Raw genomic sequence first — 26,572 nt, 5'->3', positions numbered from 1 at the left:
TCAAAGGCAGGGCCCACAGGGTTAAACTGTGAAGGACAGTGGGGAGAGAAAGCCTGGCATGTGTGCAGGGCAGGGCTGAGGCCCGCCCACTTCTGCTCAGGCTCCCCCTTATGACCGGGAGGACAGCACCCAATGCAGCATTTTCATTACCAGCCACGCTCATTTTGAGTGTTTGGCACAGAGCTTGACCTCCAAAGGTTTTAGTTTGACTTCTGTAATCCATGCATGACTGAGCCAAAGTTAACACACGTGCAAAACTGTTGCTCTTGAGATAGAGACAGAGATGGAAATGGCATCGTGCAATGTGCCAGGCAGTCTGTGAGCTTCACAAACAGGCTGATTCGACACCCACAGCCCTTTGAAGTGGACCTGGTATGACTGTCAGCTGCAGAGGAGGAGGGCACGGTCACCAGAGAAAATGGGTCTGGCCCAGATGGCCACACCTTTGTGCTGAGTCCCGGGCTGAAGAGAAGCACAGGCCGGGAACCCAGGCACGCTCTTCTGGGCCACCTGGACCCGCACAAGAAGGGCAAAGGCCACAAAGACTGCGTGGGACTGTCTCGTTACCCTTCAGAAACAATGGCAGGAGTCAGGCGGCAGGTGACTATCAAGTGGACACTAGCCGACACTACCTGATGAAAGCGTCAGGCAGCATGAAGGCCCTGTAGGTGTCCTACGGAAACTAAGCCCTGAGCTGAGCAAAGCCCTGAGCTGGCGCCACAGCTGGCGGCCTCACGCAGCACCCGAAACGTGCTCCCCCAGAACCCACTGGAGCCTACACCATAGAAGAAACTGGGGCCACCTGCTTAGTCCTGGTGGCTCTCAGTTCCATCGCCCTCCCCCGGGGTGGCGTCCTCCCTCAGGGCATCCCTGGCTAGCTCCGAGTAACTCGGAACAGACGGGGGCCATCCTGCCCTCTCCCTCCTCCCTGTCTCCTCACCCCGGCAGCACTCCCCTCCTCTGGGAGTGAGGCACCACCCGAGACTAGGGGACAGAGGAAGGAAAGAACAGAAACTAAACAACCTGGAGCACAAAGGGAGCAGAGGGGAGCCGAGACAACTGCAGGCAGAGGAACCAACCCGGCCAAGCGCTTAGCCGAGCAGCCTCAGGTGGGCAGGCGGGAGCACGGTGCCCAGCCAGCCACCTGGGTGGGCAGGATAGCAAGGAGACTGGTTCCCAGGGGGAGAGGCCTCCAGGCCGGGGTGTGGTCAAGTGCACTGCACTCTACCTTTAATGTCCTCGTGGGAGCCCAGCCGGTGCCGTCAATCGAATGTTCTCTCAGTAAACTGAAACAGACAGAAAGGCACAGTGGTCAGCAAGGGCAGCCTCCCGTCACGTGAGCCACAGGTGTGCCCACCGCGGCTACCACGCCCTCTGGGCCCACGTCTCCTCTTCAGGACATCCACTTTTCCCAGGCTCCCCCTCCCCGGGCCTCACAGGCCCCCCGACTCCCAGCAGAAGGCCGTCTCTACCCCAAGGCTGTCCACATGCTCGTCTCGTGTCCTGCACCACGTTTACTGCTTGGACAGCCAGGTCTTTAATCCTGCACCACATCAGGTTTTAAGCAGGAGAAAGCATGCTTAACATAACCCACAGAGAACACCTGCCAACTTGATATCCAGAAAATGACAACCAACACTGAGAGCTTCCTATGTGTGTCAGCACGATCCTAACCTTCCCTCAATGCCTCAACGACCCACGAGGGAGGCGCTGCCATTTCTCCAACTAACGGAGGCAAGAAAACAAGGCACAGAGCAGCAACACGCCCGGAGGGCACGGGCCTGATGAACGGCCCGTCGAACCGCACAGCTTGCCAGGAACTGCGGGTGAACACGGATGACAGCTCCTAGCACATATTTTAACACCTTGTGTTTGTTTTTTTAAAAAAAGCTCAAAAGGGAAAAATGAAGTTATAAAGGTAGATTAACACAAAATTCTGGATGGTGGTCACGAGTGGGTGGGAGGCCCACGTTTGGAGAAGGTGCGCACGCACTTTGGAGGTCCTGTGGGGTCCTATTTTTTAAGCTGGACCCCAGGGTCATTTTCATCACTGTTCTATCAGCTGTACGTGCACATCACAAACTCTCACAGAAATGGTTATTCCATGCTCTGAAAAATTAGTTTACTGCTAAGTTTCCTTCTAGGGAAAAATTAGTTTGGCATCCTTGAGCTGTATCCTGCTGCCGCTTTCAGGTGTACGTAACAGCTCCTAAGCTCACACGGCAGCATCAGGCTCTCCGCGCGCCTTAATTCCTACTGTGAAGAGAAGTTTTGGATCAGAACAGGTTCAAATTCACATAACTCTATTAGGATCGGGAGAAAACAGAAATATGCTATGATCTTAATTCCTCATAGAGATCAGTCAGAAGAAATAAAACCTGAAATTGGCCACTATGACTTACTTTGAGCCTTGAAAAGAGAAGGAGAAAGAAACAGACGTCTCCACCCTGCAGAGGGCCCAGGCCCTGCGGACACAGAAGCTCTGCAGCATTTGGGAACCATGTGCCAGGTCATCTCTTCCCGGAGGCAAGAATCAGTTCTGTCTTTGTTCTTTTCTTTTCCAGACCTTGCCACAATCCTTAGCCATCTATCTGATCACTTGTTCAGTGCCCGTCTCCCTAGGAGTCAGCAGGCCTCACAAAGCGAGGAATACCAACTGCCCCCACCACCTCTGGGTTCAGCCACCATTAGCGGAGGGAGGGAGCCAGCTTAACTGGCTGAGCTGTCAGCAGCACAGCCAGAGCACAGGGCTCTGAAACTGGAGACCAGGTGTGTCTACCCAGGGCAAGCCCCCCCAGGGTAAGGGCTGGTGGTGGTGCCCATAATCAGGCAGGCTGTTCCCAATCTGCAGAGCACAAGTCTGGGCACAGAGACACTGTGGTGAGAACACAGTCACTGTGCAGGTTCGTGCCCAGCCCCAGCAGCTTGCAGTCCTGCAGGAGCTCAAGTGACAGGCCATCAGGGAGGGCACTAGGCAAGGGATCACAGGGTGCCTCAGGAACTACCCTGGAAGCAAGGACCCCAGGAGAAAAAGTGTCAAGTACAACCACCAGGGTCCTGACCCCAGGGCCTCTCATCCCACAGACATGGCACCTCTGCCCTCTGACCCTGAGCTGAGAGCAGGGGGCGGGGGGGTGCCCCTGGTGGGAGCACAGTGAGCCTCACAAAGAGAGGTAAGTACCCTTGTACTAGAGCAGGCCCCGCAGAGAACCAGGCGCTGGTCAGCGCTGCCGAGTGAGGAACCCAGCCAGATGCTGCCTGGCGGTCCCTGCAGACCAGGAGTGGCTGGCTCGGGCGTGTCTTTCTCTTTATTCAGGAGATGCCGTGAGTCAGTGGTACACTAAGCCCCTGCTGGACACTGTCTATTTTTTTCACAAACAAGGAGTTTAATCTAACACATTATTTCCCGAAAAAAAAAAAATCCCCCCCCCCCCCCCAAAAAAAAAAAAAATCCCTACAAGTAGTTGACAAGTCCAAGGGTAAGTACCAGGTAAATGCAGACCTTAGAGCCGAAGGACCGACACAGATATAGAGAGATGCGTGTCCTCCCGTGATGCGAGGGAGCCTGTTCTCCCCCCGCACCCGCACAGACACATCTCATCCCACTGGGTGTTTGTTTTGCACCGGGCGGTTTGAGGAGTGGCGAGCAAAGAGCCTTTCTCTGGCTACCACTGGGACGGAACATCCCTCAGTGCTTACCGTCCACTTGTAAATCTCCTGAGTCACTACGTGTAGAGGTGCTCATTCTTCCTAGTGGACGTATCCATCCTCTTCATACTGATTGGTAAAGACCTTTTACATATGAAGGATGTAACCTAGCTGATCTTTTCTCTCACTTTTTGTGTTTCGTATATTTAATTTTAATGTGGCTAAATCAATGATTTTCCTTTAAGGTTTCTGGCTTTTGTTGCTGGCTGCCCCTGCTGAGTTCTCCTCACTCTTTGCTAATGACCTGATTTCTTTGAAGACAGCAAAAGTAACAGGATAAATCCTGCTCTGGCCTTAGCTCTGGTGGAAGACAGAGCATGACAGGGAGGTGGAGTGCAGTGGATGCCTAGGAGAGCGAACAGCAGCGGCGATGGCCCTGGGGGAGAAGGCAGGAGCGAATGCCATCTATAAGCTGAAGCTGGAGGAGTCAGATTTTATGAGCACGATACTTAAAGGCCAGATGTGGAAAAGGTGGCTCTCATAAGTACATCTGTGACTGCCGACAGAAAAGGAGGCGGATATGAGAACAGGGGCTGAACTGGGAGCTGGGTGCTAACTGTGCTCTTAACAAGGAAAAGGGGGCACAGTCAGTTAAGCATCCGGCTTTTTTTTTTTTTTTTTAAAGATCTTATTTATTTATTCATGAGAGACAGAGAGAGAGGCAGACACACAGGCAGAGGGAGAAGCAGGATCCTTGCAGGGAGCCTGATGTGGGACTCGATCCCAGGACCTCGGGCTCACACCCTGAGCTGAAGGCAGATGCTCAACCGCTGAGCCACCCAGGCATCCCAAGCATCTGACTCTTGATTTCAGGTCAGGTCGTGATCTCAGGGTCCTGGGATCAAGCTGAACCTTGGGTTCCATGCTCAGTGGTTCCATGCTCAGAAGCAGTCTCCCTCTTCCTCTGCTCCTCCCCCAGCTCGCATGCCCTCTTTCTCAAATAGGTATATAAACCGTTAAGAAAAAAAAAAAAAAGGAAGAAGGTCCAGCTGTGCAGGCACAGGGCAGTCAGTGTATAGTTCCTCCCCACAGGCAGGGGCTGGTGTTCCCTGGGTGGGGTGGGAGGGGAGATGACACTGAATCATCACAGGAAGGAAGCAGAACAAGGTGCCAATGCTAATGCCTACTTTCGGCCCCATGGCTGATGGTTACATAACCTGCCAAAGTCACCTGGCTGCCGGCGGTGCTGTTGCTGGCGGTGGCGCTGGTTCCCAGCCCAGGCAGTCTGGGACCAGAACCGGTGCAACTCCACGGCTGCCTTACCAAAGTGACAAGACACAGAGATAAAGCCCAAGTGCTAAATTTACTTAACCACAACAAATCACACACCTTCGCGAGTTCCCTACATCAGGGATCAGCAGCCTCAGGAAGTGGGAGGACACACAGGCTACCGGGGACATGAAGCTCTGGGAAAGCTGTCCTGCTCTATGCACAGCAGGACTATTGCAGTAAAGAGAGGACATCTTAAATACAAATGCTTAGGTCTTAAACTTGCCACCTACATTCCCCTCCCTGGATCTTATAAATCATACTTTTCCTTCTTAGCAAACATCAGCCACATGGAGGGACTGCAGCCTCTCATTACAACAGGAGCGAGAAAGGATAAGAGCCGTGGAGCGAGGACAGGCAGGGGTCTTGGCCACCAGAGGGCCCAGGAGGCCGCGGGTCTGGGGGTGGAGGCAGGCTTGGGTGGGATGTGCAGCCCGGGAGCCCTGAGGGTGACTTCCCCACCCTCCCTAATCTTGGCCCAGCCTCAGAATCTCCTCAGTGGAGGTCCTTTGTTAGAAAGCACGATGCTCACACAGAGTGCTCACACAGAAGACAGGAGAGAAGAGAAACCCACCTTAGACATATTTCGCCTGTCTCTGTGATGTTGGGGTGCCAGATCCTGGTCAGGCATTTCACTTTGGGAGGCTGCAACACAGAGAGAAAGAGATCACAGGCTCTCCAAATCATGCCTGCTGCCACAGACCCCATCTAGCCCCTCGTTGCACTGCTTACTTGGCACTCAGCTTGACTGGCCAGCCAGTCTTCAAGTTTGGACCCGTGTCACCTGGGCGGGAGTGTCTTCACACTGCATCCACAGGTGCTAGTCAGCCCCACGAAGCCTGCCTGTACCCCTAACACGACCCTTCTACAATCCCAGGGCCTGAGGCTGTGTGGGGCTGGCAGCTGGGCCTCGGCCACCTCTGACCCACCCCGCCAGGGCTGTGCAGGAGCCTAAGCTGAGCTCCAGGCCCAATGCACAGATGCCTGTGCTCTACGCTGCGGAGCTGTGGCTGAATGTGACTGCTCCTCGCAGTGGTAGCTGGGTCCCTGTGCACGTGTTTCTGAAGATGCTATTGCCATGTACACTGTCCCACATCCAAGCCTGAGTCTGCTTTATGCTTACAGGAGGGAAAGAGAATGAAAATGAGTATGTGGGAGTAAGGCACATCGATAATCGCTTATCATGAGGCATGTTTAGATAAAGCTGTTCTTTTAAAGTGACTCTAAATACGAACAATCCATACTCATTTAAGACAAAAAGACAACGAAAACACAAGGCAAGATCTCTGACTTTCCTTTTGTTGTATATAATTCCACCCAGAAATAATCTCTATGAACACCTAATACACATCTTGTGAGCCTGTATTCTAGGCCCCAGAGATGCGTGTGTGTGGGTGCACATCCATTTTTCTTTATGGGAGTGGGGATGTGTGCTCTCCATCTCTTCAGGCTCATTTCTGTCACCACTTCAGATGGCTTTGGGCTTTCTCATTCTTCATGGTACCAACGCTAGCATTTCACAGGCAGTTCCTATTACTGGACATTTAGGTTGCCTCCCCCCTCTACCACGGACTGGACTAAATCAGCGCGCTCATCTCTGCTCACTTCTGTGGGAAAGATCTTCCTGGGATGAAGCCCAGGTAGAGGAACTGCTAGTCAAGGCACATAAGCATTGTCTGGCCAAATCTCACAGACATGTCATCTCATACTTCTTTGTTGGGGGCGGGGCGGGGAGGATGTTTTCCATGTTTATCATTTGGTATTAATTTGCATTTATGATGCTATTCTTCTGTAAAGTCCTAGTAATCAAATTTTGTCTTTGTTACCAACCACTCAGACTCTCCTGCACTTTTTCTAGTACTTGAATCGTTTCATTATTTTATTTGTACAAAACAGACATATTTTTCCAGCACTCTTTAAGTTTCCTACTGATTTTAAGACACCGTAACATCAAGAAACTCGCCCAGATCATTAATCCAAGTATGAATGTAGGTGTCCAAGGAATACAGAATTTAGGTTCAGAGTGAGTTTAAGTTAATTTCCTAGGCTCTACTTTGCTTTCCTTCAAGTAAACGGGAATGGCTTTGATAGAAAGTACGCTAGTTGTGCATTTCCAGCAAGGCCTTTGGGTTGAGGGAAGGCCGGCACTGCAGGGCTGTATGAACCTCCCTAAGCAACAATACGGTTTCCATACTGCGTAGACGGAATCACCAACTTGGCTTCGGAGAGAACCTGAAGGCTCTATCTCCCTTCCTTCTAGAGTGCCTGTGACATACCGGTCACCCACCTAGCGTTCACTGTATCTCCAAATATCCAATTGTATATGCCCCTCTCTTCCTTGCCCCTTCACACCCTCTGTAGTCAGATGTTGGCACAGACATCTCTCCTGTCAGTGGTCCTCTTACTACCTGTGGTCCCCAGGCAGGAGAACAGATCAGAACCGTGGACCCAGATTCTGACACACACTTTCCAAACAGAACTCATAGACCTGACCTCACCGCTCAACAAGACAGACAAGAAATACCCAGCTCCACCTACTTGGCATTGCCACCTGCCCCACCACAGGCGAAGAGTTTAATATATGACAGCCACTGCATTGCAAACCAACCGGGAAGAAGGGATTCTTCAGTGCACAACTGGCTAATCATCTGGAAAAACACAGTTAGGTCCCCATGTAAGAGTTGTACTGCAGGGGTGCCTGGGGGGCTCAGTCAGTTAAGCATCTGCCTTCGGCTCAGGCTGTGATCCTGGGGTCCTGGGATCAAGCTCCGCATTGGGCTCTTTGCTCAGTGGGGAGCCTGTTTCTGCCTGCCCCTCTGCCTGCTTGTGTTCTGTTAAATAAATAAATAAAACCTTAAAAAAAAGTTATACTCCAGATGCACTAACCACAAATGATACAGAACTATAAGAGTACTGGAAGAAAATGCAGATGAATTACTTTGGGATCTGAAGGCCTGTTTCAAGCATTTCACAACCAAGAAAAACTCATGAAAGACAAGTAGATTTTAGTACGGTGGTGAAGCAAAAAAAACAACCCAAAGTTTTACAAAATAAAAACAATAAAAGACAAAGGAAAAACAGAAAAATCTTCACAGTACAACTAAAAAAATTAAGAAAAAAGTTTATATAAATTCTAGCTGAGAACTCTTATAACAAATATCCCAATGGAAAAAAAGACTAAAGACATAATAACAGGTCATAAAGAACAGAAAAAGCCAATAAATAGGAAAATATATTTAGTATTCTACTTACTTAAGAAATGAAAACTCAAATGACAATTAGATACATTTCCTCCCAAAATGGCAAAAAGAAAATCAAAATACTCCATCTTCGTGAGGAAAAAGGGCATTTTCAAATAGTAACGGTGAGGAAGCCACTGGTGTAATAACCTCTCTGGGGGCTAATTTACTAGTACTGATGAAGAGCTTTAAAATTAGCATCAATTACTCCATACTCGGAACTCCACTGCTATGGATTCATGCAAAGGACAGAGGCAGATGTGCACGAGCTGCTGTCTGGGACATGCACGACAGTACTGCTAAAACCCGCAGTCAGCGGTTAACAGCCTATGCACCAAATGCAGATGTGGGCTGTTTCTGCATAGGATCTAATCATGGTTTCTCCATTTTGAAAAGACTGTTTAAAAAAACCTCACGTATTTTATGGAAGAAAAAACATATATGTGATAGAGACCATTTATGGTTCACAACGCCTAAAATATTCACTATTTACAGAAAGTCTGGTTCATATTGTCAAAAACTGGTCAACTAGTGACCAACAACAAAGGACTGACTTAAAACTATGATGGATCATACAATGAAGTGTTCCTATTAATGATGATGTAATGATACATTAATTGACATGAGAACATTTGTTCATCACATTTTAATCTTAAAAAACCCCAAGTTACCAAGTTATGTGTAGCATGGTCCCTTTTATATGTATGTTACCACCCATAACATACATCAGAAAGTCAATGGTGAGCATCTCTCAGTGGAGAGGTACCAGGTGATTAATATCTCATTTCGGCACAGCCATACTTTCTCAGTATCTTAAAAGGATACGTTTCATTCGAGGAAGAGGGGAGTGGGAGTTCAGTTCACTTGAAAGATCTCTGGCTCCCCCCTTACCCTCTCTGGGGCTGGTCATGACCATGTCTCTTGATTTGGTTATATTATCAAAACTGTGTGAGGGGAAAGGAGCCTGGGTGGCTCAGCAGGCTGAGTGCCCGACTTTGTTTCGGCTCAGGTCATGATCCTGAGGTCCTGACATCCAGCCCTGTGTCAGGCTCCACGCTCTGAAGGGTATCTGCTTGTGTCCCCTCTGCTCCTCCCCCACTCTCTTATTCTCTCTCTCTCATAAATAAATAAAATCTTTAAAAATATGCCTGAGGGGACGTACGTGTCACTTCTAGGAGGAAACTAGAGGCAAAGAAGAAAAAGCCGTGTCCTTCCTCCTGCTTTAGCGCACGGCTGCACCAACCAACGCACATTCGACATGGCAGGGGAGCATCGTAGGACCCTGGGACTACGACACCATGTGAGGCCCTGATGCTCCTCTGGGCATCCTGATCGCATAGGGATCCCCCATCCCAGGGTGTCACCACCCTGGCTCATCACTGTGTCTGTGCTGTCCCCCAGGAGACTGGGGTTCTTAAAAGGCCAGCGTCTGACACAAAACCTCGCACGTTTTGAAAACTTGCTTCATGTCACAAAATAATTTCAGCCAATGTCTTAGAGGGATCACAAGGCAGGTTTGAGGCTGTGAGGTAAAGTTCAGGGACAAAAGGACAAAGAGCCAAAGGAAAACCTCAACTTTAGCTGCTGAAGTGAAGGGGCATTGAGGGGGTAGGGATACCAAACAGGTATTTTCTTTCTTTTAAAAAGTTTATTCTAGGGCAGCCCCGGTGGCTCAGCAGTTGAGCGTCTGCCTTCAGCCCAGGGTGTGATCCTGGAGACCTGGGATCAAGTCCCACGTTGGGCTCCCTGCATGGAGCCTGCTTCTCCCTCTGCCTGTGCCTCTGCCTCTCTCTCTCTGTGTCTCTCATGAATAAATAAATAAAAATCTTAAAAAAAAAAAAAAGTTTATTCTAAAATAATGATCTATTTTACTGAGCAAAAGTTTTTCAGAATGACACTCTCAATAAGTGACCTTAATTGAAGGAGCTATTAGGGTCAGGAGTTTTTAAAGAGTCCTTATAAAGTACAAAAATCATATAAAGTTATGGCATAAACACAAATGAGCCCAAGACAGCCCCAGAGCTCTCTCAGGCTGACCTTCTAAAAGGTGGCTCTCTCCTCAGCAAATGAAACACAGGCGCCTAAAGTTCACTCAAATGCCTGCAACCTATGCATTTTCATATGCTGGTTTCATTTTCTACACCGTAAGTCTGCAGGGGTAGAGAGTGCCAACCCCTGGACAAATGTGTACTGTGTGTGGGGGTAGCAGGCTCTCAGAGCCCTGGAAATACAGCGTAAGACACCCCCAGGCTCCCCTTCAGGCAGCTGCCGGTCTAGTGGAGAGGGACACCGAGGATTATACCAGCAGAGATCCAACTACAAAAAAGGTAAACAAAAGTACCTCTGTATGGGTCAAGCACCACATCACATGATTTCCCGGGGACGGTGCCACCCCCCACTCCTTGCCGTGAGCTAGTGATAGTCGCCGGCCTGGCAGTAAGGCTGCTGTGCGGCCTCAGCCTGGACATGGAGGCGGAGAGGGTAGGCAGGGGCCGCAGGAGCGTGGAGTGGAAGAGGCCCTAACGGTGGCAGGGCAGGGTCTGGGTCCACTCCAGAGGGGCTGGCCTCTCAGTGCCCCTGGCGTGAGAACACGGGTTTCGCTTCTGATGAAATCTAACCAGTGTATCATCTAGAAATTTCCCATAGGAGACAGAAACTAAATATAAGAATGTAAAACCATCGTAAGTCCCCAATTAATATAAGAAACATGTCCTCGAGGCTCAGTGGTTTTCTATCCTGCCTCTGTTCCTTGAAGAAGTCACACAGGGACAGGACAACATGACAAACGTGTTCTCACACCAAGTGGCCACTGGTTTGGGGGAAGGTCGCCCGTTAGGTAGCTGGGCAGGCCTGGACAAGAATCCACTTCAGCAATGGAGCTGTTTATTCTGGCAAAGCTAACAAGGTACGTCCTTAACTCTACCTCTCTGGACCCTAACTTCCTGACGTGTGAACATGGGAGCACGCACGTCTCCAGGGAACTACTGGAGAACGACATGAGGGGAGTGAGTGGGGGCACCTGGCACATAAAAGCTCCTAACAAAAATCGGTTCCCTTGGTGTCTCCTCATGCTCTGCTCTCTTCCAATGCTGGGAACGAGAGGCCCTGCCAACTAAATGATGCCTAATGTACCTGAATCAGGGGTCCTCAGATTCCTGCCTTATCTCACAAGTCGGCCAGCTCATGCTAAGCCCTTCCCCGAGCCATCCTCCTCTTCAAACACTCACTGCCTCTCCGAAAAGATGGTGTCACATACTCACCACCCGTTAGCATTCTTCCAATGAGGAGTCCTTAGAGAGGGCAAACGTCCAGACAACGGAAAGGTCTGGAATTTTAAGCACCTGCCGTATGGCTGGCTGTTTCCAGAAAACATCGTACTAGCCCCTGGAATTCTAAGCATCTGTACTGAAACCAAACCTCTCCAAGTGCGTCTCACCTGAGGGAGCCCAGTGTTCTGTGAAGCGAGACCCCTCAGTGTGTGACTAGGGGCACAGAGGACGAGAGCAGGGAGCTGGATGGATGGACAGACAAGACCTGAAATGCACATTTTCCCGTCTTTGCTTAAAAATTAATTTTTTTCTTCTGAGGTTGCCAACTCTTTCCCACCCTCATAAACTATATTCAGAAAGAACTTTTAATGTAGTAGTCTAGTAAAGACCAATTCCTTAGATAAAAGTTTGGCTTTAAATAAAAAAGTGTGACAGCCAGTGAACTGTGCCCTGGTGGTGGGGTCAGGGCCTGGGGCAGGGGAGCCTAATCTCACTTGTCAGACAGTAGGAGCAGTCACCGCAGGCAAACTGCTGGGGCACGTGGGAGTCCCCCGTACCCACAGCCTCAGGTTAACAAGAGACTTGATTTTATCATCAGATTTTATTTTGCTATCTGATAGGCCTAGAGAGGGAAACATTAGGGGGTTGCTTACACATATAAACATATTTATATACGTAATTGTGGAGTTGTTCAGATCTGTCCCTGGTTTCTCAGTGCCCAAAACCCTCAAATCTGAGTTGCTCATTCATCCTCACTACTCCTCAACCCCGATTCTTCCTTCAAGTCGACTTGGTCAATCCACCACACCCAGGGTGCTAGTTCTCATTTCGGTGCACAGTTATTAACACAGTTCCAGAGATTCTGAGGTCATCTAAGAGTCAACCCCAAGTCAGGACAATTCCAATCTTATATCTCCTGAATTGCTCAACTGGCCTGACCCCTTTCCCAAAGTGATTCTCTCCTTTCCTTCTCTGAATTCCCATATATTAGTTTCCTGGCACTGCTCTGTATCTCTGTTGTCTGCTACTTATGGCTTTTATCATTTTAGAGTAACTTTCTACACTTTTTCTCATCTTCCTAATTGGTAAGTTCCTTAAAAGTAAGGATAGAATGTGACAGTACTTGGTATAATTATTACCTAGGTAGGTCTCTGAGAGATTAACATGTAGCTCCGGGTATAAATTACTTATGGTTTAAAACTATGAGTCATTCCTCTTTTCTAAAATTGTAAAATTACACCTTGGGAATTTTGGTGTTACACCATAAACAAAACTACAGTTTAAATAAAATGCTTTCTTCTCCAGTGCTAGAATTTAACGAAGAAACTGACATGAACTATTCAGGCAGCCCCCAGTGAGGGTGCCAGCCTTGGGACAGCTGCCCCAGTCTCGGCAGAGCCGTACTCCCAGTGCACACTGCCCGACACACAGCACTCACAAGTGCTTGTTGAGAAATGAATCTCTCTCCTAAGGCTCTGAATACTGCCAATGAGTACCATTAATCACAGAAATATGGGCCATTCTGTACTCGGCCTCAGGACTGGGGGGACCCAGGGCAGGGGGGTGCTGGGCCCTGTGACGGCCACTGGGCCACGCGAAGGGGAAACAATGGCTCAAACGCAAGCTACTCACCACCATGTTGTATGCATCAGGAACTTCAGTTTCAAACTGAAATTTTCCACCCTGGTAGTAACCCTCATCTATCAAAAACACAAAACAAAACAAAAAATCCTTAAAATCAAAAAAAAGGAAACAAAAAGCAAACACTATGTTAGGATATGGCAAATACAGAGAATCAAGAGTTAAATGACAGGACTGCAGGGTTGCTTGTTACTTCACCAAATCCTGCCCCTGCCCTAATGATGAACTCCACTCAGCTCCCCACTGGCCTGCCTGTTGTCACCCCACTAGCCAGGCTCCCTAGGGAGGCATCAGCACCCTTCGAGGGAGCTGGTTCCTCTTGCTCAGTCTCCCAGCACCTGTCAGAGGGGCCCTGTTCTCACCTCGGCCCACCCCGCTCCACATCACAGCACCCGTGAGCCCCCTCCAAGCACATCTCATGACAGGTAACCATCCAGTTTGAGCTGCAGGATCATCTGTTCGCTGCTGGTCACTCCATGAGAACGTCCGTTCCGAGGGGTGCTCCAGGGCCTGGAGACAAGCGGTGGAGCACACAGATGGGATCCCTGCCTCAACGAGTCCACAGTCAACACCTGCGGGCTGGCTGGATGAGTGCTGGCTGCAGCCTTCTCAACAGAGCGGGCCCTCTGGAACAGGGCTGGTGGACATGCAGGAGACCTGGGGTCAGGGCAGCACTGGGTCAGACCCCCCAGTGCAGTCCCAACTCCTGGGATGGCACCTGCCGCCTCTCAGCCTCTTCTAGGGTGGGCCCTGGGGTGAGCCTGGCCTGCAGGTGCATTGTAAACGCTCCTGGCGCTGCTGCCAGCAGGGGGCGCTCCACCACAAAGGTGCTTGAACCTGAACCTGGCACCCCGGGCCCTGAAGAACTCTGAACTTCACAACTTGACAAAATTATCATCTTTAAAATCAAAGTTCAACTTCACCCCCAAATATTATCATTGTGAACAAATCAGCCATTGTACATCTTACTGCTTCCCTCAGCTACTGACATAAAACGAACATTTAATAGGAAGTTGTTAGTGTTCAATAAATCATCATTAAAAAAACATTTTGGAGACTGTGTCAACATTTACATTGCCCAGCAGGTAAAACTAACATTGCCTAGACCCCAATGGTTCTGTTCCTTGCCAGTGTGACAGAAGAGAAATATGCTATTTGTTTTACGTTACAGTCAGCTGAAGAAAAGTAGTGAGGCTGAAATTAATTTCATATTAAGTCATTTTTAAAATTAGAAGTAATTGATGTTCTTTAAGTATCCTTTTATTACTGAAGTACCCACGTTCTCATTACCAGTATGAAACAGCTCTTAAGAAGATTAATGTTTGACTTTTATATTTGTTACAATGTTTCTTAGTCTGCTGTTTGTCTTTTGAGTTTGTGGTTTAACTAGTTTTCACTTTTGAGAAGCCAGTCTTTCTGTGGTTTCTGTCTTGTATTACGCTTAAAGAGATCTTTCCCAACCAAGATTATAGAAACACTTGATTTCTCGGTCTTCTCTCAGCGATCTTGTGGTTTCGTACGTTCCATCAGCTCAGCCATTCATAAGGTGGTGTGTCTTTTCTCCTTGCTTGCCTAACATCACATAGTATTTACTCTCTACCCTTCCTCACTTATCTGACGCGTCCATTTCTAGTGCTTCCAAGTGCACCTGGATTCGTGACTGGCGGTATCGAGTCTTTGGAAAAGACTTTCTTGGGGAAAAAGATTACCTCCAGATATAAGAACTTTCCAAACAAGTGGCATCTTAGGTATGAAATAATCAGAGCACACCCTTGCTCTCCAGAAGCTCTGTGGACACTAGGCTCCCGTGTTGCACAGCAGTCACTGCAGCAGAGTGGCCTAGCACTGGGCTCTGCAACCCGTGTGGCCATGCGCTGCGCGCCATGCCCTGGCTTCTGGTGCAGTGCTCCATCTGCTCGCCTCTCTTCTTGCTCCTCAAAGCTGTGCTCCAGCCACTCCATCCTGCCATACCGCTGTGGCTTTTCTCTAGCTGCCTTTCCATTTCACAAATATATAGTTTCAACTCCACTATCAACCAGTTTCAAAGAAACTATGATTTGGTCTAACCAGGTTTTGATTTTACCATATTCCTCTGTGCTAGTCAAATTCTCATCTAATAATCATTAGAATTATATCAACTCTGAACCCACTGAAAATAAGAAAACAAACAGAGAGTTATAAATTCTTTCTATTTTATGAAATACATCTTTCAGGAAAATGATCAGCTTTTGAGCTAGTACTGCTTTTTTCCTCTTCTAAGGTACAAATAGCTTTTGGATCTGATCCACCCTGGTTTTGAATTTGCCTAGAAACGCCATAGTCCCGCTTAAAAAGCAGCCAGGGAGCAGAATGGACCCAGAGGAAACTCAAGAGCATCTCTTGTTTCCTGTGATTTTCTCAACAAAGGCCCCAGTGAAGAGTCCCTGCTGATCCATCTTTCGGGTCTGGCTCCCAAGCTGGCACCTGACGGGGTGGAGACTGAGAAGGACCAACACAACTCTGGAGCCAGTGGGCAGAGGGGTCATTTAGAATGTCTGTAACCCAGTGTGCACCACATCCCAGTCTGGGACAGGCCCACTACATCACTACCCATGGGTGCTGTGGCTGAAAACATCCTGCTTCTCAGATAACTGGGCATTCACATACAACAATGAAATGTAGTAGGAGAAGTTCCTGGCATCCATGTCTCACTGGTCCAGCCTATCCAGGCCACCCAGGGCTACAATGACAAGAGCCATCTTTCCCTCCTCTTATATCTGGGAACACATTCCCTCCTGCCTTCTAGGAATCACACACTACTATCTCTTAGCCAGGTTAGAGGGATTCCTGGGAGGAGACTGTCCAAGGAGTAGGAGGATCCAAACAGCTTCCAGAGAATCCAGTCCTAGGTGGCCAGTGTCCACATGCATTCTCTCCTACAGTGAAGCTCCCTGATGGTCTCAAGAGGTCATAAGTCCTGCAAGCCCCATCCTTCCCTTTCCCTTCTCACAGCTGCTCCCACTGGGAGCAGAAGGCTGACCTCTCAGCTTTCCTCTTACCACAGTGCACTGCCCCCAGGCACAAACATCCCAGAAGGCAAACATCACAGGAAAGCCCTCTGAATGGAGGTATAAGGCAGGGCTGTGCTTTCCCTATCCTACACTCAGTTCTGTTAAGGGCAAAGTAGGGTGTTATAAATAAGACATCCCAGTTCATTTTGGAATGCCTTAAATTCAGACACATTGTGAAGTCTGATGGCAGGGATGATTAAAATTTCATTTAGCAACTTCAATCCCTAGACTAATGTAAAAGAACATATTGTCCTCATGAGAAACAAAACGGAGCCAGTAAGCCACAGGCACAGCACGATCTTCCGCCCAGGTAACTGGCTCCATGCCTCACCTACCTGCTAGGAATTACACTCAGAAGAGAGGTGGTTGATGGTACATCTTAGAAATAAGTAAGACTTACCCTGAGAGTGAGTCTGACTGCTGACTGGGCTAACAATTAGAACTAGTTCTGCCTATTAATGCACTAGATAGATAGTTCTGATGAACTGAAGGAGCTAAATCTGCAGCTTCAAGCTTCTGAGGAAATATAAAGCGTAAGTTTTTATATTGGTAAGGGTAGGACAAAATCAATAATATCACAAAATTCTCAACTCTTGCTGAGAATTTCAGATAAAATGAGATGTTTCCAAGTGGAGAAAGGTATGATTAATGATCAGTTGACAGGTCTTGGGAAAGTGGTTTTTGTCAACGTCTCAGAAACTGATGCTAAGGGACTCTGATGACTGTTTGGAATGTCTTTTCCAAGTCAGGTGGGTTCCAATTCTCAGCTTTCAACAAAACAGAAGAAGGACCCTAATCTAGTAATCAGCAGAAAGATCAAGAAAATATCTCCTATGATTTTTGGCCTCTAACTTTGACATCCAAGGATGGAATGTCACAGCTCTAACAAAATACCTTTCAGGCCTGTCTGAACAAGCAGTTCTCAGTGTCTACATTTATAAAACAAAATGAAGAAAGAAAACTGATACTGAACCCTTCTTTCTACCACAAAGTCATTCACAAATACATCAACTAAATGCTAATAGTAATAACCCCATCATTCTTAGATACATTTCAGATGAAATGCTATTTTTTTCCCAAAGATTTTATTTATTTATTCAAGAGAAACACAGAGAGAGGGAGAGAGAGGCAGAGACACAGGCAGAGGGAGAAGCAGGCTCCATGCAGGGAGCCTGACGTGGGACTTGATCCCAGGACTCCAGGATCACACCCTGGGCCGATCCCAGGGATCCCCCAGATGAAATGCTATTTTATGCTTAGTAACCATCAAAGCTTGCAACATATTGTATAAAGTCACTATTCACTCAACAAATATTTGGCAAGTGCTTATGATGTGCCAGGCATTGTTCTAGGCACTGGTGACAAGTCAGCCAGAAATGTGCCTGCCCTTACAAAGCTTACATTCTGGGCAGCCCCGGTGGCTCAGCGGTTTAGCGCCGCCTTCGGCCCAGGGCCTGATCATGGAGACCTGGGATCGAGTCCCGCGTCAGGCTCCCTGCATGGAGCCTGCTTCTCCCTCTGCCTGTGTCTCTGCCTCTCTCTCTCTCTCTCTCTCCCCCCTCTCTGTCTCTCATGAATAAAAAAAACAAAATTTACCTTCTAGTGAAAGAGAGACAAAGTAAATAAGGAAATCATCTAATAGATGGAGAAAGAGCTAAGGAGTAGGAGCTGCAATTTTAAATAGGGTGGTAAGAGAGAGCAAAGGCCTGAAACTGAAAAAAAAAGGCGGCCATGGGGTGAAGAGTACTACAGAGGCTGGAATCACAGCAGGGGAGGGAGGAGCTGAGGCCGAAGAGGCCACTGTGAGAATGCTGGCTTTTATGTAGAGTGAGACAGGGAGCCACAAGAGAGGTCTGGACAGAGGAGGGACAGGCTAGAAGCAGTGAAATGGGAACACTCTGATGCAAGCAACACCAGCACTTGCTGACAGATTAGGTGATGGGTGAGGAAAAAAAAGAAGCCACAGAAGAGCTGAGTTCTTTGATCCTGCAATCCAAAGGGAAGGTTTGCCAGCAGGAAGATAAAAAGGCCGTGAGGGGTACCACTGTACAAAGTTTAATGTCAGACATGCAAATCTGAAGTTTCATGTCAACATTCAAGTGGAGGTATTGATCAATAGTGGATAGATCATTCTGGAGTGTGGGGGAGTTTGGGGCTGGTTGGGGGTTCTTGGGAGCTGTTCAGTGTACAGAAGCACTTCAGATTTCAGGAGCTGACTATGGAGGTCCAAGGACAGGACAGAGTCTGAAGGGTCCTCACCTGGAGGGGTCGGGAGAGGAGACGGAGGGGCAGCTGGCACCAGTGGAGGAAAACCAGGAGTCAGGAGTTGGTACAAACAATGACTGGTACCGTTCAAAAGAAAATGCTTAAGGCCTAAGAGTCTTATAGCTAAAGAAACTTTTACAATAATTTGTGAGTATATACACATGTATATATATATATTTACAGAATAGTATGACGGGTGACAAAATATTTAGCATAAAAATGTTTACATTAGGATAAAATTCTATAGGACAAGTAGAATAAAACTGAATACAGGGAGAAAAAGCAGCAATGAACATTTTCCAACCACTGCAACAGAGCTTTTGCATGCTTCTACAAAAATGCGTGATAGTGGGCGTATCCGTGCTATTTAGATTCTGCTGGAAACATTTAAAGAGCAATAATAATACTTCTATCTTTAAATGTCAATATTTACAGCACACTGGAAATCTTACTCTATGCACATTTTAAACCTAAAAGTCAGGGAAAACACCACCCTGGCCAAGATGAGTTTATAGACTGGGGTCATCAAACTTTTTCTGTAAAGAGGCAGAGAGTAAGTACCTCAGGCTTTGGGCTCTGTCACAGACTCTGTTTTGTTTGTTTTTTTCATAGTCCTTTGAAAATGTAAAAGTCATTCTCAGCTTGAGGGCCATAGAAAAATTGGCCCAAGTGGGATTTGGCTCACTTTCGCGATGGGGCCCAGTGTGCCCACCCCAACATGAAAATACACAAAGACAAAATTGTCCTAAACTGCAACACAATACACATGAGGTCAGCTCATTTAAGAGGGGAAGCTGGTGTGGGCTGGATTATTTAAGGGGAAGCCTGGGGGTATGCTGTCAGGTACAATCTGGAAATCTGGAGAACACCCGCCACAACATTAAGCACACTGACATGTGAGAATATGGACCGTGGACCTCATGCAGTCACCTGTAGTCATGCACATGTTCACTGACCCAGTCACCACAATGCAGTGGGACAGACACAACAGCACTGCTTCAAAGAAGACACTGGAGCGCAAGCAGTAAGTAACCAGCTACACCTCACAGCTAGTAGGTGGCATGGCCACGTCCAATCTAACTTTGACATCCAATCAAGCTGTCTCACTGGGATCAGAGGGTGAGCAGGGCAGAGGAGGCGAAGACAAAGAGACAGTGTCCACGAGGAAGGCAGAGTGGGATCAGAGACGCAGGCAAGACTGCCATGGGGAGGCCAGGGGCCAAGCCGGAGAGGCAGACAGGTGCTTGGTGGTGCCATGGGGTCAGGAACCAGCGAGGAGCCACAGACAGACACTAAGTCAGCTGTTATGAAAAGATGCTGAGGTTTAGAGGAAACCATGGACACAACAAGGAAAGAAACAGTAAAGAAGAAACAGAGGCAAACAGAACATCAACAGCTAAAAAATCCCCATAATATCTGAAATGAAAACTTCACCAGATGAGCTCCACAGTGAATCGGACCCTACAGAAATAGGAATTACTCACCATGAAACAGAGAAAAGTGAACACAGCCTTGTGACCAATGGAGATATAATTTCTATATAGAGGTATTATATATGCAAGAGATATTAATACAGATCATTGCAGTCCCAGGACGGGGTTACAGGAAAAATATTTAAAGAAATGTTGGTCAAACTATTTCTAAGTTTGATGAAAATCAAATTCACAGACCCAGAAAGCTCAACAAGCCTAGGTGAGGTCAATAACCACATCAAAGCACATCATAGTCAAACTGCTAAAAATGTGATAAACTGCCTCAAGAGCAACCAGAGAATAAAATGCATTGCAAAGTGTGGAACAAAGAATCAGCACTAATTCCTTATAAGATAGAATATAAGCCACGAGGCAGCAGAATAAGGTCCCAAAGATGCTGAAATCATCACCCAGGAGGGCTGCACTACAGACAAATCCATGCGCGTTTTTTCCGGCAGAAGGAAAATAACAGACAGAAACTCAAACTTCCAACAAGGAATGAAGGTCACTGGTGGGCAGTATGCTGGTAAACATAGAAAGCAGACTGTCTAAAGCTGAGCTACAACATATGTAATGGAGTCGTGAGAACTCTAAGATGAAGGCTAGGCTGAAATGGAAATATCCTGTTATCTGTCCAAGCTTCCACCTTCAGAACTGGAAAAAGAGGAACAAATTAAACTGGAAACAAGCCAAAGGAAGGTAATAAAGATATGAGCAGAAAACAATGTTAGGGGAAAATCAGTGCAGCCAAAATCTGGTTCTTCAAATCGACAATCCTCTAGGTAACCTGATCAAGAAAACAGATAAACGTTTTCAATGGGAATTAAAGAGGTGATGTCAACATAGGCTCCACAGAACTTTATAGGACAAGATATTAAGAACAACTTTATATCAGAAAGTCTGAAAATAGGGACAACACCAAAGACACAAATTACCAAAGCTCACTCGACAATGGATAGCCAAAAGAGCCCTCTACCTACTGAAGAAATTGTATTCATGCCTAAAATGTTCCCATGAAAATGAAGCATGACATTGCAGAGCTGGGTGGCTTCCCTGGTGAATTCTACTGCTGAGGACAGAATTGATTGTAACTCTTCACACAGCATCCCCCTTCATTCTGGGAGACAGCAGCAGAGGGGGAGAAACTAGACCCTTGTGCAACACATAGAAAATGAACTAAAAATGGATCACAGAACAAACTATAAAACCGTAAGTTAAAAAACTACTTTTTAAAAAACAAAACAGGAGGTCTTTGAATTTCTTGGATCACCTGAGGCAGAGAAAGCTTAGCTCTCTGTATTGGCTCACAAGCCAATATATAATTGGAAAATACAGTTGCTATAATGACCCACCACAAAATCAGTGGCTTAAACAATACAAATTTATTAACTTCTGTAGATGGGGAAAAAAGAATGGGTGGCAGGGGGCTAGAGTCAGGGAGTGGGCAGGGCTGTGCTCTTTTTAGGCAGCTCTGGGGAAAATCCTTGTCCTTCACCTTCCAGCTTCAAGAGGCTCCTGCTCCATCTTCAAATTCAGTGGCAGCCAATGGCAATGGTGACACATGGAGGACTCTTCAGAGCACTGTGCTAAGTGAACGAAGCCATTTACAAAATGCTACATATTGTTTCAGCCTATTGATAGAGCACGACAGGAACAACGACCGCCAGGGGAACCTTCCTGGGCTGATGGAAACATCCTGTGTCAAGGGTGTACTGGTGGTTACACAGTGTTTGTCAAGATGCAGAGAACACTCCAGAACAGTGAACTGTCAATCAGACCTCTGCTACACATGATTTTTGAAAAAGATTAAAAAAAAAAAAAAAAAAAAGGCCTATGCCACATGAAAGGCACTAACAAATGGGACAGGAAACCAAGAGTGATGGCAATTTTTACAATGCGAAAAAGCTAAATAGTTTTATACACATTATATATGTTTTTACTGGTGACCATCAGAATATACTTCAAGCAAAATAATGGACAGCTTTAAAAACAGCAACTTAGGGAAGCCCAGGTGGCTCAGCAGTTCAGCGCCACCTTCAGCCCAGGGCCTGATCCTGGAGACCTGGGATCAAGTCCCAGGTCAGGCTCCCTGCATGGAGCCTTCTTCTGCCTCGGTCTCTGCCTCTCTCTCCCTCTCTCTCTCTCTCTGTGTCTTTCATGAATAAATTAATAAATAATCTTAAGAAACAAACAAACAAACAGCAAGTTAGACATTTAATCTCACTGCCACTTGAGAAAATCTGAGTGTCCTGGGAAAGAATGTGCCTCGGAGTTATGTGTGAGGCAGGGGGCAGAAATCAGCCTAAGAATGGTGTGCAGCAGACACACAGGATGGTAAGCAAAGAAGCATCATGTCAACACAGCTCCTAGAAGCAGCCAAGAAAAGAGCAGTGAATGTTTTCCCAACAAAGGTTAGCCGATGCAAAAGCTGATAACTGACAGTATTTAAAAGCTCACATTGCTCTTCTTTCACACGTAAAAAGAGAAGAATTGCCACCTGTATTTCTAGGGTTATCTAAAAGAAGACATTACCAGGAAAAGGCTGTTCCTCTTCAAATTTATCTCAAGATGGTTATCTCCATATTAAAATTAAAAGTCAATCTAGAAAGAACCAGGGAGAGTACGTTCTGGGTCTGAAACCTTGATGTGCTAACCACAAACGACCGAGAAAGTTCTATAGGATTGCAGTATAGGTCAAGGCAAAGGGCCTGCTTCAGTGCTCTGCTCCATCTCAGTATCTTTTAAAATCTCCATGACTATTTAAATGTTGTTCCAAATATTCCTAAATGGAAAGAAACCCATGTTTCAGGCTTATCAACCATATTCCTTTGTTCAGAAATTGGGATCTTACTGTATTTCACATTTAGAAACTTTCTATAAGTCCACAGCTCTGCAACAAATATAAGAAGGGACCATTAACCAAACATTAATAGGGGTAACAGATAAAATTTTATTACTCATTGTAAGCTACACTTTTATTGTCATGTACCAGTTAGGGAGTTTGGTGGGTTTTTTGGCGGGGGGTGGGGGGGAGGCAGGGGAGGGAGTTTTGTTTTTTTATAAAGATTTTATTTATATGGGAGAGAGTAAGCAGTGGGGAGGGACAGAGTAAGAGAAGCAGGTTCCCTACTAAGCAGGGAGCCCAATGTAGGGCTCTAACCCAGGACCCTGGGATCATGACCTTAGCAGAAGGCAGACGCTTAATTGACTGAGCTACCCAGACGCCCTCCCAATTAGGAGTTTTTATAAATTAAATGTTCAGATTAAGAAAATGCAATCTAACAACACATTTAGGAAAAATTTAGGTGAATACACACACAAAGAATACAAGATTTACCATGAAGCTATAGAATTCTGTAATCAGAATTTTTGTATGTAAATCTGATTTAAAAAAGATGTTATTAACCATTAACCCCCCCACACACAAATCTAATAAAGAAATTATATCCAGTTATATAAACCTTACAATTCAATAACAGGACAAACAACCCAATTTTTAAATGGGAAAAATATCTGAACAGACACTTGAACAAAGAAAGATACACAAATAGCAAACACTCACAGGAGAAGAGGCTCAACACCATTAGTCATTAGAAAAATGCAAATAAGGTCACAATGAAATACATACCCACCAAAAGGGCTAAAATTGAAAAGACTGATAATACCAGTTATCAGAAAGAATGTAAGGTAAATGGAATTCTTCACTGCAAGCAGGACTGCAAAATAGTACTTACACTCTGGAAAACTATATAGCAGTGTCTTATGAAGTTAAACTTACTCATTGCATGACCCAGTAATTCCACTGCCAGGAGACATAAAAACATACTGGCAAACAAAGACCTGCACACAAAGGTTTCTACAGCAACTTTACACATGATGGTTCTAATGTGGAAACGACACAAAGGTTATCACCTGGTGAACTGATAAACTGGTATACACTCAAACAATAGAATCACAATTCATCAAAAAAAGATAATAAATACTGATTAATGCAACACAGGTGAAATTCAAAAGCATTATGCTAAACGTGTAACTTACACTTCACCCAATACTGCTTTGAAAAAGTTATCTGAATCAATGATCTAAATTTCCACCTTAAGAAGGTGAGAAAAGAAATAAAATTTTTTAAAAATTAAAAAAGAAAAAAGTGGGAAAAGGGGGCGCCTGGGTGGCTCAGTTGGTTAAGAGACATACTCTTGATTTCAGCTCAGATCATGATCTCACGGTCATGGGATGGGAATCCCATGTCAGGCTCTGTGCTCACCACACAGTCACGATTCTTTCCCCCTCTGCCCTTTCCTCCCACTCATAAGTGCACATAAATACTCTCTCTCTCTCTAATAAATAAGTAACATCTTTTTTTAAAAAAAAGTAGATAGAAAAAGAAAAGCAAATTAAACTAAAAATATAAGGAAGGAAATAACAAAGAGCAGAAATCAATGAAATGGACAAATAATTGAGAAAAACAAAAGTTCTTTGCAAGGATCAACTGGCTAAACCCTAAGCTAACATGATCAAGAAAAAGAGAAGACCCACATTACCAATATTGGGAATGAAAAAGGGGACACCGGTACAGATCCTATATACAAGAGTGGAATAAGAATACCCTGAACAACTTTTAAATCAGTAAATTCTATAATTTACATGAAACAAATTCCTTAGAAGAAAAAAAAATTACTAAAGTTGACTTAATATAGAAGGTGAATGATTGTGTCTATTTTTGAACTCATAAGTAAAAACTTTCCAGAAGAAAACTCTAGGTCTAGACTATTTAACTGGTGAATTTTGCCAAATATTTAAATAGGAAATAATACCAATCCTATACAAACCCTCAGCAAAGAGGGAACACTTATTCATTTATTCTACCAGGCTAGCATTGCTCTGATGCCAAAACCAGATAAAATAATCATAAGAAGAGAAAAATAAAAAATCAACATTCCTCATGAATACTGACATAAAATTCTATATCAAAATATTAACAAATTTAATCTACCAGTATAAAGAAGGTGGGTAATGTATTATGACCAAGTGGGATTCATGGCAGGAACATAAGATTGATTTAATGTTCAAAAATCATTAAGCGTAATTTACCATATTTATAAAATAGAGGAGAAAAATCATATGATCATGTCAATTGATGCAGAAAAAGCACTAACAAGAATTAAATACAAGATAAAAACTCTCAGCAAATGAGGAAAAAGTTACCTTCAACCTGATAAAGCACATATTTTTTAAAAAATCAACAACTCTATAACTAACATCATATTCAGTGACTAATGAGTGCTTCTCCCCTAGGATTAGGAAAAAGGAAAGACCAATGAATGCTCTCACTACCTCTATTCAACACTATACTGGAGGTCACAGCCAGTGCAATAAGAAAAAGAAATTAAAGGCATACATACTGGTTACAAAGAAGTAAAAATGTCTTTATTACGGATGCAATGATCACGGATTTTGATATAAAAATCGTAAGAATAGGGACACCCAAGTGGCTCAGCGGTTAAGCGCCTGCCTTTAGCCCAGGGCATAATCCTGGAGTCCCAGGATTGGGTCCCACACTGGACTCCCTGCATGGAGCCTGCTTCTCCCTCTGCCTGTGTCTCTGTGTCTCTCTCATGAATAAATAAGTAAAATCTTAAAAATATATATATAAATAATAAAATAAAAAAATAAAAATCACAAGAATATATTAAGAAGCTACTATAATTTATTAAGTGAATTTAGCAATATAATAGGACACACGATCAATATATAAAACAATCAAATTATATTTTTATATAATTAGTAACAAGTGAAATGGAAATTTAAAAAATACCATTTACAACAGCTTAGAAACCGTGAAATACTTGGTGTCATATTTAACAAGTATTTGCAAGACCTACACTGAAAAGTACAAAACACTGCTGAAAGTAAGGAAGATCTAAGTAAGTGGAGACATTCACATGCTCATGCACTTAAGACAACACTGTGAAGATGTCATTTCCTGCAGAACTGACCTATATTATCAACACTCAATCAAAATCCCAGCACTGGGGAAATGCAGACTAAAACCAAGAGTGAAATACTATTCATATCACAATACTGAGAAGTATATACAACAACTGGAATTTCTCATACATTGCTGATCAGTGTATAGTACAACCCATTCAGAAAATTCTTAAAAAGCTAAACAGATCTTCCTGTGACTCAAGTTTCAGTCAAATGGAATTAAAGAGAAAATGAATGAATGAAAAATAGGAGTATAAAAAGGATGGTATGAAAATGTTAACAGCAGTTGTATTCATAATAGTGAAAAGCTGAAAAGAATTCAAATGTCCATGAATAGGAAAATGAGGATTAATGGCACAGTCACAAAACAAAAAGAAACCATTGATATATGCATATGAATTTAGAATCATCTTGTATGAAAGAGGTCAGAGAGAAGAATATACGTATAAGATTCCATTTATATGAAATTCAAGAACTGACAAAAGTCATTCATGGTAACAAATCAAAAAGGAATTTGGGGTGGATAGCAAAGGGGCAAGAAGCTGACTGCAGACGCAGAAGGGAATTTTGTAAATGCCAGAAATATCTTTAGTGGGGTTGTAGTTACTCAGGTGTACACATTTTTTTCAAAACTTACTAAGCCAAACAGTCCAAATTAGTACATTTTGTTT

At 45.3% G+C, this 26,572-nt stretch overlaps 1 protein-coding gene across 2 annotated transcripts in view; it reads right to left on the bottom strand.

The window, feature by feature from the left end:
- UBE2F (ubiquitin conjugating enzyme E2 F (putative)) overlaps window positions 1–26,572 on the bottom strand; it is a 55,283-nt gene that overhangs the window by 8,345 nt on the left and 20,366 nt on the right. For both annotated transcript variants that reach the window (XM_077869418.1, XM_077869419.1), the window contains exons 5-7: window positions 13,118–13,185; window positions 5,552–5,622; window positions 1,229–1,286 (exon numbers count right to left, since the gene is read on the bottom strand). In XM_077869418.1, the coding sequence (XP_077725544.1) occupies window positions 1,229–1,286; window positions 5,552–5,622; window positions 13,118–13,185 (197 nt within the window). The remainder of the gene's footprint in view (window positions 1–1,228; window positions 1,287–5,551; window positions 5,623–13,117; window positions 13,186–26,572) is intronic.

The sequence above is a fragment of the Canis aureus genome, chromosome 24, assembly GCF_053574225.1.
Source record: "Canis aureus isolate CA01 chromosome 24, VMU_Caureus_v.1.0, whole genome shotgun sequence".
Lineage (NCBI taxonomy): Eukaryota > Metazoa > Chordata > Mammalia > Carnivora > Canidae > Canis > Canis aureus.
The sequence above is the reverse complement of the archived record's forward strand: the minus strand, read 5'-3'. Positions and strand labels throughout refer to the sequence as shown.